Consider the following 17,104-nt stretch of genomic DNA (forward strand, 5'->3'; position numbering starts at 1 on the left):
CTTCCACCTCTTCCTCCTCTTTCCCCTCTCTCCTCTTTCCCTTTTTTCACCTCTTTCTCCTCTTTCTCCTCTCTCTCTTCTTTCTCATAAGAACATAGGAATGGGGGAGACTGCAAGAGACCATAAGGCCTACACTAGGCAGTTCCACGTCCCTTACCACCTATTATCCGTATCCATAAGTTATCTCATCTTCTTTTAGATTAACCGATAGTTTCAGCGCTCACTACTACATGGTTACTAAGTCAATTCCATTCGTTAACCCCTCTATTGGTAAACCAATTCTTGCCTATTTCCTTCTTAAACCTAAATTTATCCAACTAGATCCATTGTCCTGCCCTGTTGTCTTGATATGATGACCTTGCCTGCATCAACATTGTTAAAGCCCTTGACCCATTTGAATTCTTCTATTAGATCACCCACCCACCCCCGTATCCTTTGCCTATAATGTTGGTCACTCTCCTCTGTACAGATACTAGTGAACTGATATCTATTCTACAGGAATCGAGACCAAAACTGTACCGCATTGTTAAGGATGGGTCCAACTATCGCAGAGATAGAGTTTAACGATAACCTTTGTACTTTGATTTGTAACCGTCAAGCAATATATCCTGTTAGGCCTATTCCTGGCACTAATGCACTGTTTCCTGTGTTTAAAGTCAGGATTCATAAACCCTCTTAGGTCTTTTCCACATTATGTTTTTTTTTAATATGGCATTATCTAAGCTATATCTGTGAACTGGCTTTGTGTAATCCTACGTTTAATACACTGCCCTTTGAGATATTGAAGCCCATTTGCCATTTCACCAACCATGCAAACAGTTCATAAAGATTATGCTGCAGTATCCCAGCATCTTCCTCCGATCTAATATGGCGTCCCATTTCAGCGTTATCGGCAAACTTACTAACATAACTATTAATCCCATTACCCAATGAACAATAAGGGGACCCAGTACTGAGCCCTGGGGAACTCCACTAATAACGCTATCCCATTTACATTCCACACCGTTAATGGTGACCCACCGTTTATCTTTTGTTCTCTTCTCCTTCACATTTTTATCGTTTTCTCATCACTTCAATTTTTTTTCATCACCTCAATATTTTCTCATCACCTCAATCCAATCTTTCTTACATCCTTACTACTCCAACTCTTCATCTTCTTACCTTCTCTCATTCCTCATTTTTTTTACATTATATCACATCATAAACAAAAAAAAAGTTTGGCATAAGCAAGAACAAATTATATAAAGTTTGTCACCGTAGCGAAGCTCCGCTTTTACATAAGAACGTAAGAGACCATAAGGCCTACACTATATGGTAGTTTCATATCCCTTATCGCCCCAGTCCATAAAGATATCTAATCTTCTTTTAATAAAAAAAAATTAATAAAAAATTCAGCGATCACTACAAGGTTACTAAGTCTATTCCATTCATCTAAACGGAATCGTCTGACGCCAAACAGAATAAAATATATAAATTACATCACCGTAGCTAAAGGGGGATATCAACTCGTCCCCATATAACCATGAATGCGCTAGAGACATCATCGGAAGCATGTTTGTCTCACATTCATTTAGTTATGGTTCGAATCCCGCACCCCTCTCCGATTCCTCACCAGTGACTGTTACCTCCCTCCCTCCCTCCCTCCCTCCCTCCCTCCCCGTTTTTCATTACACTTCCTTCAACTTCACTGCTATGCAGTCACATGTGACACAAGGTAATCCTTCAAGCATCAGTTTCGAACTCAGCTGCCTGAGGGCGAGCGGGCTTGACACTGACCAGGACGGCTGGAGGCGGAGGTGGAGGGGACGGGGTCCCCTGTGTGTAGTCCCTGACGGCGTCCTCCATGTGGTTGCCGAACTCCAGCCCACGAGGTTCCTCCTGTGGAGTCATGAACCCTGTGGAGTAAGTGGAGGGGATTAGCAAATAAATGAAACTCCCCCATTCCACCTCTATGGAGTGGACACTGAGAAACCTCTGATTTTTTTTTTTTTTTTTTTTTTTTTTTTTTTTTTTTTTTTTTTTTTTTTTTTTTTTTTTTTTTTTTTTTTTTTTTTTTTTTTTTTTTTTTTTTTTTTTTTTTTTTTTTTTTTTTTTTTTTTAGCTATAGAAGATCTGTTTGTTTATATGATAATTATTTAACACACACACACACATACACACACACAAACACACACACACACACACACACACACACATAACACACACACACACACATATTTGTTCTGGGTAATCAGAAACTCAGGAAATGACGTCTCGGCGTTTACCTTGCCTGTGACGGGTCCTGGAATGTTGCACGAAGTACCAAATGGCACAAGACGTGCCAACTACAGCGGCTGCTACCAAGATGACCATCACAGCCAAATGGAACCATAACTCAGGACCTGTAAGAGACGAAGTTGCTATCAGTTGGTATCAGGAAGGTGTGATCAGGCGCATTGGAAGCTTACACCAATTTCAATAGATCGTCAGGCGCCAGCGAAAAATAAAAATTCCTTAAAATTGACATATACATACATACATATACCAAGGCTTTTTCACCCCTTACAAGGGAGGTAGCCAAAAAGGAAAAGGCATAAAATCATTCCCACCCATTCCATCCCTTAAAATTTAAGAAAAAAAAAGGGGCAAAAATTCGACCAAAAACCGGTCAGTCCATTCGTGGTCGTTTTTCTTTTATTCCATCTGTCGTCAGGCTATCCTATGCATCTCCATGGCATTTAATCGTAAGCAAAAGGGTTTTGATATATCTCCAAAGCCTCTATAATGTATACACATGCTCCTGCGTATAGTTTTTCCAACACAATTTATGGATTCAACGTTCATCTCATAATCCCCTCAGGGAATTTCACATCACTTAGTTTTCAATGAAAGATCAAATTTCCCATTTTCTTTAGTGCTTCAGACAACATGAGAACGGGAATGTGTTGACATTTCAGAAGCTATATATAAACCTATCAATTGATCAGAAGCTAAGCAAATTAAAGACAAATCCCCTTCCTTATTGAAGGCGAAAATAGGAAAAAAAAATCTACAAAAATGAAGAAAGGAGTTTAGTGACAGCTAAAAATAAAATCAAAAGTGATACTTGGTAAAGAGAATAAGTAAATAATCAATCGATGTAGTCTATATGAGAGGGTGACAAGAGAGTTTGATCCCTTCGCGGAAGTCAGGATAAAAGGAAAAGGGACACTTGATACGGAAGGGATTAAGCAGATGAGGAGGAGAAGATGAAGAAGATAAGGAAAAATAAAATGGAACGAAATGAACGTGTGTGTGTGTGTGTGTGTGTGTGTGTGTGTGTGTGTGTGTGTGTGTGTGTGTGTGTGTGTGTGTGTGTGTGTGTGTGTGTGTGTGTGTGTGTGTGTCTCATTCCAGAAAGTCATCAAAATTCAAACAAATTTTTTTTGAGATATCTTATTAGCAGGCAGACAAACAACCAAACACACAGACAGACAGACAGACAGACAGACAGATAGACAGACAGGAACAAGTATCTACCTAACCTTCATTCAACATCATTGAAAAAGACCAATAAGAAAATAAATAAATAGACGAAAAAAAGTACTGATTCCAACAGATGAACCTTTCATTTTTCATCCTAATCCTCCCCTTTCAGTAATCTCCCACCCTCCACACCTCACCCCCACCCTCCACCCTCCTCACACACCCCTCCCCCTCCCCCTCGAACCCCTCCCGCTCCCTCCCTCCCCCCTCTTAACCCCCCCTACCTCCATCTCCCCGACATTGCTGAGCTCGACAAACAAGAATTCTCTTCCTTCAGTTCGGTGCCGCCTACCAGAAGACCTTGAGGAGAATCAGAAGCCAAATGAGGATCCTGCCTTCCTCAAGATCCTGCCTTCCTCAAGATCCTTCCCTTCCTCAAGATCCTGCCCTTCCTCAAGATCCTGCCCTTCTTCAACATCCTGCCCTTCCTCAAGATCCTGACCTTCCTCAAGATCCTGCCCTTCTTCAACATCCTGCCCTTCTTCAACATCCTGCCTTTCTTCAACATCCTGCCCTTCTTCAACATCCTGCCCTTCTTCAAGATCCTGCCCTTCTTCAACATCCTGTCCTTCTTCAAGATTCCGCCCTTCCTCAACATCCTGCCTTCCTCAAGATCCTGCCTTCCTCAAGATCCTGCCTTCCTCAAGATCCTGCCCTTCCTCAAGATCCTACCCTTCTTCAAGATCCTGCCTTCCTCAAGATCCTGCCTTCCTCAAGATCCTGCCTTCCTCAAGATCCTTCCCTTCCTCAAGATCCTGCCTTCCTCAAGATCCTTCCCTTCCTCAAGATCCTTCCCTTCCTCAAGATCCTGCCTTCCTCAAGATCCTTCCCTTCCTCAAGATCCTTCCCTTCCTCAAGATCCTGCCTTCCTCAAGATCCTGCCCTTCCTCAAGATCCTGTCCTTCTTCAAGATCCTGCCCTTCCTCAAGCTCCTCCCTTTCTCGGGCTGTCAAGAACATCCTCAGGATACATCGAGACTGCCCCTCAGCTGAATAAGATTTCCTGGGAGGTCACAATACGCTGCATACATACATTCTGCTATATACCAAGGCTTCATTCCCCATTATAAAGGAAGTAATACATACACACACACACACATATTATATATATATATATATACATATATATATATATATATATATATAATATACAAAGACAGACATATATACATACAGACAGACAGACAGACAGGCAGACATAAATGCATATAATACATATAAATGTATTTGTATAAAGGCAGAAAGAGAGAGGGAGGAAAGAGAGAGAGAGAGAGAGAGAGAGAGAGAGAGAGAGAGAGAGAGAGAGAGAGAGAGAGAGAGAGAGAGAGAGAGAGAGAGAGAGAGAGAGAGAGAGAGAGAGAGAGAGAGAGAGAGAGAGAGAGAGAGAGAGAGAGAGAGAGAGAGAGAGAGAGAGAGAGAGAGAGAGAGAGAGAGAGAATGAGAGAGAGAGAATGAGAGAGAGAAAATGAGAGAGAGAGAAAGAGATAGAAAGGCAGACAGACAGAGAGAGAGAGAGAATGAGAGAGAGAGAGAGAGAGAGAGAGAGAGAGAGATAGAAAATCCCCAGAAGCCATCGTGAGGTAGTGCCTAGCGTCTCGACTTCAAACGCAGGAGGTGCTAAGTAATCATTGAAATCGCATATTCAAGGCTTCTTATCTAATCTCTGTGACGACGGACATTAGAGGCGCGGTATACCAGTGTTGCATGTTGGTGCCACCATGTTATCAGTATGGTTTCAGTGAGCATTGAAACAATTGGTCGTTTTAAGAGATAATCAGATAACTATATGGATAGGAATGGCAAGTGGTGAAGGACATGGAACTGCCTAGTGTAGGCCTTATGGTCTCATGCGTTCCCCTCCATTCTTATGAGAGACAGGGGCCGTATCGTTTCCCAGGGTAGGCTATAGAGCGATGGTTTTGAAGTGGATTCTCAAAACTTAACCATGTCATTTTACAACGTCTTAGTATGTACCGGGTACCAAGTACCGGATACCGGATACCGGATACCAGGTACCAGGTACCGGACTCCCTTACCTGACCGACAGTGATTAGCTCATCGGCCCGTAAGGGGATGTGATGAACTGCTCCTGGAGAGAAAAAATATATTCCCGGAATTTCAATTAGGTTCCTCTTCAGCGAACATTCCCGGTCGCTATTCCGAGACTGAGGACTCCTCAGACAAGGCCTTCGGGTTCTGAGCTTTTCCAGGAGATTCTCGAACTCTTTCCTGAGGTCTTCTCTGACCTTCTGAAGACCTCTCCTCAAGACTGAGGACTCCCCAGACAAGACCTTCGGGTTCTGAGCTTTTCCAGGAGATTCTCGAACTCTTTCCTGAGGTCTTCTCTGACCTTCTGAAGACCTTTTCTCTATTCCAAGACTCAGGATTCCTCAGTCAAGACCTTCGGGTTCTGAGCTTTTCCAGGAGATTCTCGAACTCTTTCCTGAGGTCTTCTCTGACCTTCTGAAGACCTCTTCTCTATTTAAAGACTGAGGAATTCACAGTCAAGACCTTCGGGTTCTGAGCTTTTCCAGGAGATTCTCGAACTCTTTCCTGAGGTCTTCTCTGACCTTCTGAAGACCTCTTCTCTATTTAAAGACTGAGGAATTCACAGTCAAGACCTTCGGGTTCTGAGCTTTTCCAGGAGATTCTCGAACTCTTTCCTGAGGTCTTCTCTGACCTTCTGAAGACCTCTTCTCTATTTAAAGACTGAGGAATCCACAGTCAAGACCTTCGGGTTCTGAGCTTTTCCAGGAGATTCTCGAACTCTTTCCTGAGGTCTTCTCTGACCTTCTGAAGACCTCTTCTCTATTTAAAGACGAGGAATTCACAGTCAAGACCTTCGGGTTCTGAGCTTTTCCAGGAGGTTCTCGAACTCTTTCCCGATGTCTTCTCTGACCTTCTGAAGACCTCTTCTCTATTTAAAGACGAGGAATTCACAGTCAAGACCTTCGGGTTCTGAGCTTTTCCAGGAGATTCTCGAACTCTTTCCTGAGGTCTTCTCTGACCTTCTGAAGACCTCTTCTCTATTTAAAGACTGAGGAATTCACAGTCAAGACCTTCGGGTTCTGAGCTTTTCCAGGAGATTCTCGAACTCTTTCCTGAGGTCTTCTCTGACCTTCTGAAGACCTCTTCTCTATTTAAAGACTGAGGAATTCACAGTCAAGACCTTCGGGTTCTGAGCTTTTCCAGGAGATTCTCGAACTCTTTCCTGAGGTCTTCTCTGACCTTCTGAAGACCTCTTCTCTATTCCAAGACTGAGGAATTCACAGTCAAGACCTTCGGGTTCTGAACACTTCCAGAAGGTCCTCGAACTCTTTTTCCTGGGGTCTTTTTCGGCCTCCTGAAGACCTCTTCTCTATTCCAACACTGAGGAATCCACAGTCAAGACCTCCTGAAGACCGCTTTTCAAATGAAGACCCCAAGAACTATGGCATGATTTGAACCTTCTTTACCGTATGATACTTTCTCTCTTATCCCGACTGCCGTCTGACGATTCTATTCGTCTTTCCGTGGGACCTTATGCCCCTGGTGACGAAGATGCCATCATCACTACCCGGTGACACTTTTCTTATTGTTTCACTCAGTTCGGTGACCAAAATGTTTCGTTCACTTCCTTGGTTCCCTCTCTCTGGCACTGAGCTAATATTCTACTACCGCTTAATAGATGATGACGTAGATGATGACGTAGATCTTGACGTAGACCTTGACGGAGATCTTGACATAGATGATGACGTAGATAGTGACGCTGATAGTTACGTTAATGATGACTTGGATAAAGACGTAGAAGGGAAATGGGTTTGAGAAATGTCAAATCAACCGGGAAAGGGAAGGGGGGGAAGGGGGAGAGGGCAAGGAGGGAAGGAGTGAAGGGGGGGGAGGCTATTCATATTAAATTGGATCCTCACCCTCCCACTCCTCCCTTCTCCAACACTTTGCTCCAACAAAGCTCAGTTACTTCCTACCGGCTAAGTCATTTTTTGGAAACAACTTATAAAACCTCTCACGTCTCAAAAACTCTTACATATTCTTCATCTTCCAACTATGGAAGACTTTTTTCAGTACACGTGGTAAAGGTGGCTAACTTAGCTAATCACGTCCTGGTGTATGAGTGATGTTCTCCATTTAATTTTCATCGCTCCCCGTCAATCGACGCTGACGTGGTAGACACGTGACTACAGGAAGTGACGTCATGTCGGTGAAGAATGAGGGAAGTTGAAACAGAGGATCTAATAAATTAAATTGGATATATATTTCCGTAACCCTTTTTTGTCACTACATTTATCTAATTTTTTTTTCAAGGAAATGAGTGCTCTTATTAGTTTTCTAGCACCGCGTTAATCTTCAGGGAATTCGAAAAAAAATACTTCAAGAGTCTCTGTGAAGACCCATGGCTTTGGGAGAAGAGGAATTAGACCTCTACTTCACTAAAATCAAATTAGGGAAGTAGAGGAGGAAGTCAAATTAGGGAGGGAGGAGGACGAGGAAGAGAAGGAATAGAAGGAGGAATATGAATAGAAGCAGTAGAAGGAGGAGGATGTGAAGGAAGAGGAGGCATAGGAAAAAGGCGGGAATAACCAGGAACAGCAGTAGAAGTAGGATGAGGAGATGGAAGAGGAGAGACAGGGGTATGGGAGAAGATTAAGAAAAAGAAAGAGAAAAAGGAGGAAGAGGAGGAGGAGGAGGAGGAGGAGGAGGAGGGAGAGGAAGAGGAGGAGGAGGAGGAGGAGAAGAAGAGGAAAGGGAGACTAGAATGAAAAGGAGTTGTAGGAGAAAGATGAGAAGGAAGAGAAATTAGAAGAAGAGGAGGAAGAGAAGAATAGGAAGTAAGATGAAACTGAGGAAGAAGAAGAAGAAGAAGAAGAAGAAGAAGAAGAAATGGTCTCAGCCCGTTTCAGTTACTTCCCTTCCGTACCGGCTGATACTTTTCATTCGTGTGCTTGCTGCCGCCAGTCGATTTTATTCAACTGCGCGGTAACACACACACACACACACACACACACACACACACACACACACACACACACACACACACACACACACACACATACACAAACACACACACACACACATACACACATACACACACACGCACACACATACACACATACACACACACGCACACACACACACACACACACACGCACACACACACACACACACACACACACACGCATACAGCCTCACTAGGAAAGGATTTAATCAGTGAACTGAAATAACAGGATTTTTGGGATACTTTCCTCAATAAGGAAACCACAAGTGTGCAGGAGGTGGAGGAGGAGAAGAGAAGGGGAGGAGGTGGAGGGGAGGAGAGGAGGGGAGGAGAGGAGGGGAGGAGGTGGAGAGGAGGAGAGGGGAGAAGGAGAGAAGGGAAGAAGGGGGGAGGAGAGGAGGAGAGGGTGGCAGGAGGGAAGGAGGAAAGGGGAAGAGAAGGTGAGGAGGAGAGGAGGAGAGGAGAGGAGAGAAGGAGAACAGGAGGGAGGTAGGGAAAATGGAGATGAGGAGAGGAAGAGAGAACCAGAGGTTAGGAGGAGGGAAGGAGGAGGAGGAGAGGAGAAAAGAAGAGGAAAGGAAGAAGAGGCTTCAGCAAGAAGATTCTATTTCAGGGACATAATCTGGAGATCTGTCGCTAGGTGGCTGGATGCCTCGAGCAGGTCGGGGGGGGAGGAAGGAGAGGAGATGGAGGGAGGGGGGGAAGGGGGGAGAGGAGGAAGGGGGAGGGGGGAGAGAGGGGGACTCCCGGAGGATAGAGGGAGGAGGAAGGTCGTTAGGGGACCGAGGATTCCCGAAAGGGGGGGGGGTTAGGGAGGAGGTGAAGAAAGAGAAGGGAGGAGAGGGTTCTGATCTCAAGCAGAACACAGGGTTACTAAAAGATCAGTGCTTCTTATCTTTCTCTTCTCTCTCTCTCTCTCTCTCTCTCTCTCTCTCTCTCTCTCTCTCTCTCTCTCTCTCTCTCTCTCTCTCTCTCTCTCTCTCTTTCTCTCTCTCCGTGTGCCTTCTACATATATTTTTTCTAATACACAATCACACACATACACACTAGCATGTTGTGTGTGTGTGTGTGTGTGTGTGTGTGTGTGTGTGTGTGTGTGTGTGTGTGTGTGTGTGTGTGTGTGTGTGTGTGTGTGTGTGTGTGTGTGTGTGTGTGTGTGTGTGTGTGTGTGCGTGTGTGTGTGTGTGTGTGTGTGCGCGCGTGTGTGCGTAAAATCACACCACTACCCATAGATCAGGCCATAAACTGCATGAGGTCTGATCTCTCATCCGGAAGGGTAGCAGCTATCGATCACGAGTTCAACACGTGATCCAAGATCGTGGTGGTAAACCACACACACATACACACACACACACGCACACACACACACACACACAAGCACAAACACACACGTCTGTGTCTTCAATGCAGGAGCTTCGGTTCTATGGAATTTGTTTCGGGTCAACTTGCATCAATTACGGACCCAACGATGACCGGAGAGTATAGATCGAGACATTAATGTCCTTGCCATAGAGCCTTACTACGAACCACATCAGTTCTTCAATTTTCTGTAATTTTCCCTCCTTCTACCAGCAAACAAGATTCCATAGAACACCCAACCTGTTTCCAAACTCCATTATGTACTTAAGTCTTAAATATTCACATAAAAGTTAATCTATAAAAGCAAAGACTGCATATCGTCAAAGATAAACAGAAACAGACGCTTATTATAATTACACCAAAGAATAATTTTACATTAAGACTTAATCTACTGAAGACTTCTTACCATTAAAGCTGAACTAGAAGAGGTACTTACTATAATTACAAAAAAAAGAATATCTTTTATAATAATATACTTTTACATTAAGGTAACGGTTAAAGCGAATTCGGAGGTGTGTGTGATGGGGTGTAACATAAGAATGAAGGAGGCTGCAAGGGACCATAAGGCCTACACTAGGCAGTTCCATGTCCTTTACCACCTGTCACCCCTATCCATAAAATCATCGATTTTTTTTTCTTAAAATAACCGATAGTTTCAGCGCTTACTACATCATGGTTACTAAGTCTATTCCATTCGTTAATCACTCTATTGATAAATTCATTCTTGCCTATTTCTTTCTTAAAGCTAAACTTGTCCAATTCAACTCCGTTATTACGAGTCCTGCCTTGTCGTCTTAATATGATGACCTAACCTTAGTCATCACATCGCCGTAGAAATTTGAGGACTTTGGTGCATCATAGGACAAGGGCTGAGGGTTTAGTTAGGTCAATGTCTTTGCTTGAGAGGTTGGGTCAGTCCAATTCAACAACTTTACCTACGGATATATTCCTCCATTTTGTCCCCTTTCATCCGTCCTCTTTTCTGTTGTCTATCTGACCATGACACTTATGTCTTTCTTGCTCTGAGGATACGATATATGAAAATTATTACTGTCGTACTTTTACACACACACACACTCACACACACAGGGAGAGAGAGAGAAAGAGAGAGAGAGAGAGAGAGAGAGAGAGAGAGAGAGAGAGAGAGAGAGAGAGAGAGAGAGAGAGAGAGAGAGAGAGAGAGAGAGAAAGAGAGAGAGAGAGAGAGAGAGAGGGGGGAGAGAGAGAGAGAGAGAGCGAGGGAGAGAGAGAGAGAGAGAGAGAGAGTTAACAGAACTACCATTTACAGTAACTCGGCGTTGGTTTGAGACAAACAACGAAAACAAACAAACAGGCGAGCCTCTGAGTAGGCACGTTCTGCTCTGGGCGTTGATGGCGGATAGAGTGGGGGTTGAGGGAGAGGAAGGAAATACAGTGGATGGAGATTAGTTGTTCAAAGGAAAAGTAGGAACCTGTGATGTCGTCCATTGAACTTGGCACGCTATCCCTTTAGTCCTACAACGAAAAAAAAAAAAATAATGATGATAAAATAAAAAACAAATGTTAACCCCATTTTCCCTCGAGTGAATAAAATCTTCGCATTATTTTTACTTTTTTCTGGTTAAGCGTCGGACGGTTTATTTTGGCTCACAGGAACCTCCAGGCCTCAAAATAAAATAAAATGAAATAAGGATTATCTCAATTAACTTTTCCGTAACCAAGCCTTCAACGATACCAAATTCGCTTTATTCAATTCCCCTTTCCCACTCTCCCTCGACCCGTAAACTTCTCTTAATAAAATTTGTCTAACAAAACCCAAAGGCGAACTTGTGGACGATAGGACATAACCCTTCGGTATATATTTACATGAAAAGGTACACAAACTTCCCCCTGTGGATTTAGACCACCTGACCAGCGGCGACCTCGCCTCGGCCCGGCCCGGCGTCAGTTACCGGGCAACGCGTCCCAGAACCGACATCCCAACGAAAACACGACCGCGATTGAATCAAATCGCTGGCGTCAACCAGGGAATAATATTGATAGGGAAGGAAATCGACTGGCGCCAGCGGGAATAGAGTCTTGATAAGACCTCAACGTCTCCAAGTAGTTCGTCTTTAACACGTCCTCTCTCACCCCCTTTCCTCCCTCCCGTACTCATCTGAATGAAATCGTCAGACGACTGAAGACGAAACCTGTAGGAGATGACAGAGTGCCGTGTGTGTGTGCGTGTGTGTGTGTGTGCGTGTGTGTGTGTGTGTGTGTGTGTGTGTGTGTGTGTGTGTGTGTGTGTGTGTGTGTGTACAAATATACATTATATATATATATATATATATATATATATATATATATATATATACATATATACATATATATATATATATATTCATATATATGTATATCCTTTTGTACTGGTGAGTAATCGAGATGAACTTCTTAAATATAAAGAAAAAATCAATAAGCAAAACAAAAACGTCTCTTCTAGCCAAACGTTATAACAAGAGACAACTAGAAAGCTTCAGCTATGAGAGATGTACCACCTAGAGGTTCAAGTAAATCTTAACAAAACTCACAAATAAACACTAATGTTTTTGCTATTCATAAAGGTATCTCTCATTACCTGAGGTGACTAGGTACGATAAATTTTGACAAAGATCGAAGATTTTAGACCATACGATCTTGCTGACGTTTTACCTTACAAATCAATACTATCGACAATCTCCACATGGCTAAGACAAACGGAGTGTATCTCCTAATAATCTCTACAGAAAAAAATACCCCTCAACAAAGACACTGCTTGTGAAACCAGATCCACTTTAAAAAAAGACAAAAACAAATAGATCACAACTCAGCATCTTCATGAGGTCTTACAGTGATTAGAGAAATGCTGACTTCTCTGTTTTGTAGGACACCACTGTGTTAAAGAACACCTTCTAGCGCAATGCGGAATTGAAATATCACTGGATTGTACAATGTGTAGTAGAGTAGACACAACTATCGGAGGATGAAAAGAGACAAGGTACAGCTGGAAATAGAAGTTCCTAGAAATATAATTATGTTGAAAGTGTTAAATCCACATTGTCAATGTGCCTCCATATTTCTTAGAAATATGATATACTCTCCATTTCTGAAATGGTAACTAGAGAATGTACAGTACATATCATGTATATATATATATATATATATACATATATATATATATATATATATATATATATATATATATATATATATATATACATTTAGATATCAAATGACAGATGAGAGATTTTGGGCGATAGAAGTAAAATGAAGATGCTCTCAGAATAATTTGTACTCTTACGTTACGACCACTTTGGTCTTCTTCAGAGAGTTTTCTACAGAAGGTTCTTATATGTCACATTTTATATCACTCTTGAGGGGCCACGATTGAAGCTGCATACATAAGCGGAAGAAAGAAGAAAAAAAATTGAAGCTGCATACATAGACGTAAAAGAAAACACTAATGGAAGAGAGGGATTCATCTGCTTATCAAAGGTGGCAAGTGTCCTCATACTAGACTCGCTGAGACACCAGAAAAATGTTCACCTCCCGGATGCTATGACCTGACCGAGTGGCCCCTCAAGAGTGATATCAAATGTGACATTTAAGAACCTTCTGTAGAAAACTCTCTGAAGAAGACCAAAGTGGTCGTAACGTAAGAGTACAAACTATTCCGAGAGCATCTTCATTTTACTTCCATCACCCAAAATCTCTAATATATATATACATATATACATATATATATATATATATATATATATATATATATATATATATATATATACATATATGTTTAGATGCGTAGGGTTTTTTGTCAGTCTGTAGTACCTCTATTCAAAGGTGTAAACATAGGTATTTCCACTCTTCTGTAAAAGTGGATATTACATAACGGGGTTAATCAAGGCCGGCCTCTTATGATCCAAGAAGTCATTTACGAGGAATCCGTCCTTTATCAAAGGTCTTGTAAACAAAGGTACGAAATGGTGTAGCACAGGCGGACGAGGGGGTATAGAGAGAGTTGTCTCTAGACATCAACGCTCATAGTCAGCAGAGGCTTTGAAGTACCCGAGATCCAGAGTAAAACATATCTTCTTGTTATTATTGCATTAAATGCACCAAAGAGAACGCGGGGTCTGATGCGATGAATGAATGTTTTATCCAACACACGAACACGAACATACGAGATCTGAGTTGACGTAATTGAGGGACACAGAAAGCCATGTTTTTTTGTTTAGGATATGGTGTTCTTTCGTGCATGTATGTATTCGTGTGTGTGTGTGTGTGTGTGTGTGTGTGTGTGTGTGTGTGTGTGTGTGTGTGTGTGTGTGTGTGTGTGTGTGTGTGTGTGTGTGTGTGTGTGTGTGTGTGTGTGTGTGTGTGTGTGTGTGTGTGTGTGTGTGTGTGTGTGTGTGTGTGTGTGTTTATATGCAGAAACAGTATACACGGTATCTTATATCCAATGTAACATTCACGTCCAAGAACATCACACTCACGTTTTGGTACACAAAATGAAACATTCACTAAATCAGCGTTAACCAATATAGCCAGAAAACTAGTATACATTTATAAGACTAAGTAGCCTGGGACAAGAATTAATATTCATCACCTTTGTCTGTATTGCCTTATTATTGTTATCTATTAGCCTTTTCCTGGCGTTCATCTTCTTCCAGTGCGCATATGCATCTTCACCTTAACAAACAATATCCTCCAGATACTTTGCTCAGTTAAGCATGAAGGGATTTGTCGATTCATTTGACGTCGGATCTTTGTTTACAAACGTTCCAGTCAATACGCAATCAGAATCATCTCCCGATTGCTTTGACATCCAACCTACGAGGACATTATACGTCCTGACAACCTAGAGCAATGGTTCTTCACCTGAGGACCATGGGGGTTCCAAAGGGACACACAAAAATGATTTAGATGTGGTTGTCACGGCTTGCTGTCGCAAAATTATACAGTTCTATATAGTGTGACGAATCTGAATAAAAAAAAATCTATTAATCTGTCCTGACAAAAAAGAAATATATCATTATTATCATTTTCAATTTTGTAATAAACCAAAGGGTTTCTCTTTATCAACATTCGATTTTTTCCACCTTTTTTGCGGAGTGAATTTAGGATGAAAAGTGAAGAGGAACCACATGATTGTTGGGAATTCATTAACGGGGAAATGGAGCGAAAGAGATTAATTTTATCCTCATTGTCATTGAGTGGGATGACAGGAAGGTTAATGAAATAGTCTGGCGGCAGCCAGAACAGAAAGAAACGTACCACCCGGTACGTAAGGTATTTATCACTATAGACTATAGGCTATAATTCCCCGCAGTAGCCCATTGGATACCTTCTTGAACTCATGCATAGGCTGACGTGAACTCGAGTACCACAGCCCACTGCTGGCTTGCTGTGTTGCTTCCAGACAGCCCTGTCCACGTGGGGAGGCAACCCATTGTCGCATCAAAAAAAAAAAAAAAAAAAAAAAAAGACTGGCCGCAAATGACAGGGCTTTGACCTACCAGGTGTTTTTCACTTCCCACTACGTGAAAATAGGATGGTGAGGTGAGGTTACCACAGAAACGAAGTATATAGACTGACGAAAACTTGAGCATAAAGAGAACTACCATAAGGCTGATGGCATAAACATCATAGGATCCACCAATGAAACTTTTCGCATAGATTAACACTGAACTTGTGAAACTGGTCTATCAAACACGTCAAAAAAGTTTTCATAACCGAAATTGTGTGTGTGTGTGTGTGTGTGTGTGTGTGTGTGTGTGTGTGTGTGTGTGTGTGTGTGTGTGTGTGTGTGTGTGTGTGTGTGTGTGTGTGTGTGTGTGTGTGTGTGTGTGTGTGTGTGTGTGTGTGTGTGTTTATTACCGTTATCTGTTTGCTCGGCAGACATCTTGAGAGCCCTTCCGACGTCTTGGGAGAGTCTGGAGTCGAAGATGTTGTTTGCGGCGTCGAAGAGCTCCGAAGGATCGACCTCGAGGACGCTTTGGTCCACAGCTGTGAAAATGGCATCATCTGCTCCGTCATCGTCAGGCAGGCTGACTCTGAAAAAGAAAAAAGAAATAAAGGTCATTTAGTGCCAAGAAAAGACTGACGTTACTAAAGAAGAAAATTTGTACCAAAGAGATGATGTTTCGAAAGTCAAAAAATATACCAAAGAATGAAGAAAATGTAGAATAGTTCCAAGAAATGAACGCTGCTCCAAAAAGAAAAAATATACCAAAGAGAAAAGAAAAATGAATTAGAGCCAAGAAAAGACTAGTTTTAGAAAAGAAAAGATATTGTACCAAAGGAAGGAGAAATGGTGATTTAATGGCAAGAAAATACTGATATTGCAAAAAATAAATATTACCGAGGAAAGACTGACTGAAAAAAAAGTGAATGAGTTCAAAGAAAACAATGATGTTACAAAAGAAACTAAATATTGTACCAAAGAAGGACTGACGCTGAAGAATGAGAAAAAAGAAACTTACTGGACTTACTGGAGAAATAGAAGCAAGTGTTTATATTTACAGAAGCAAGTTCAGTCTGATCGAACTTGAAAACGATCGTTTATCTATTTGAATTATTCTATTACCCACGTGAGCCACGGCTTTAAAATGTGTGTGTGTGTGTGTGTGTGTGTGTGTGTGTGTGTGTGTGTGTGTGTGTGTGTGTGTGTGTGTGTGTGTGTGTGTGTGTGTGTGTGTGTGTGTGTGTGTGTGTGTGTGTGTGTGTGTGTGTGTGTGTGTGTGTGTGTACAGTAGTATGTATGCATGCAATAAGAAAAGAAGTAACTGAATCAGAACTATGACATTGAGGAACTAGAGACAACGAATTTACGTACAGCAGAATGCATAAATCGATCAAAGATATAACTGGGGCCAGGAGGACAGCTAGGAACTCAGTAACAAGGGATAGAATTGGAAATACACTAACGAACTCCGTTGATGTCTTGAATAGATGGGAAGAATATATGAAAGGATAGTATATTGACGATAGAGGAGCAAGAGCAAAAGGGACCGAGGGGATGATTGGACCAGCAATATTGTGGGGAGAGATTGAGGAGATGATCAGAAACATGACAAGAGAGAAATCTACAGGAGAGAACAGAGTTGTGGTGGAGACGGTAGAAGCAGCTGGGGAGATTGCAATTCAGAAAATAGTTCACATATGTAACAAGATATATGAAGAAGGTTATTATTCCGGAGGCCATGTTTTAGTCTGTGTTCATTGCAATGTCTAAAAAGGAAGGAACATTGGA

At 42.1% G+C, this 17,104-nt stretch overlaps 1 protein-coding gene across 1 annotated transcript in view; it reads right to left on the minus strand.

The window, feature by feature from the left end:
* Window positions 1–1,674: 1,674 nt before the first annotated feature.
* The window catches only part of LOC143035501 (uncharacterized), a 92,156-nt gene continuing 76,726 nt past the window's right edge, over window positions 1,675–17,104 (minus strand). The window contains exons 7-9 of the mRNA XM_076202368.1: window positions 15,730–15,905; window positions 2,265–2,381; window positions 1,675–1,895 (exon numbers count right to left, since the gene is read on the minus strand). Of these exons, the coding sequence (XP_076058483.1) occupies window positions 1,723–1,895; window positions 2,265–2,381; window positions 15,730–15,905 (466 nt within the window). The 3' untranslated portion in view covers window positions 1,675–1,722. The remainder of the gene's footprint in view (window positions 1,896–2,264; window positions 2,382–15,729; window positions 15,906–17,104) is intronic.

Source organism: Oratosquilla oratoria, chromosome 19, assembly GCF_046742065.1.
Source record: "Oratosquilla oratoria isolate Oo_2021 chromosome 19, ASM4674206v1, whole genome shotgun sequence".
Taxonomy (NCBI): Eukaryota; Metazoa; Arthropoda; class Malacostraca; order Stomatopoda; family Squillidae; genus Oratosquilla; species Oratosquilla oratoria.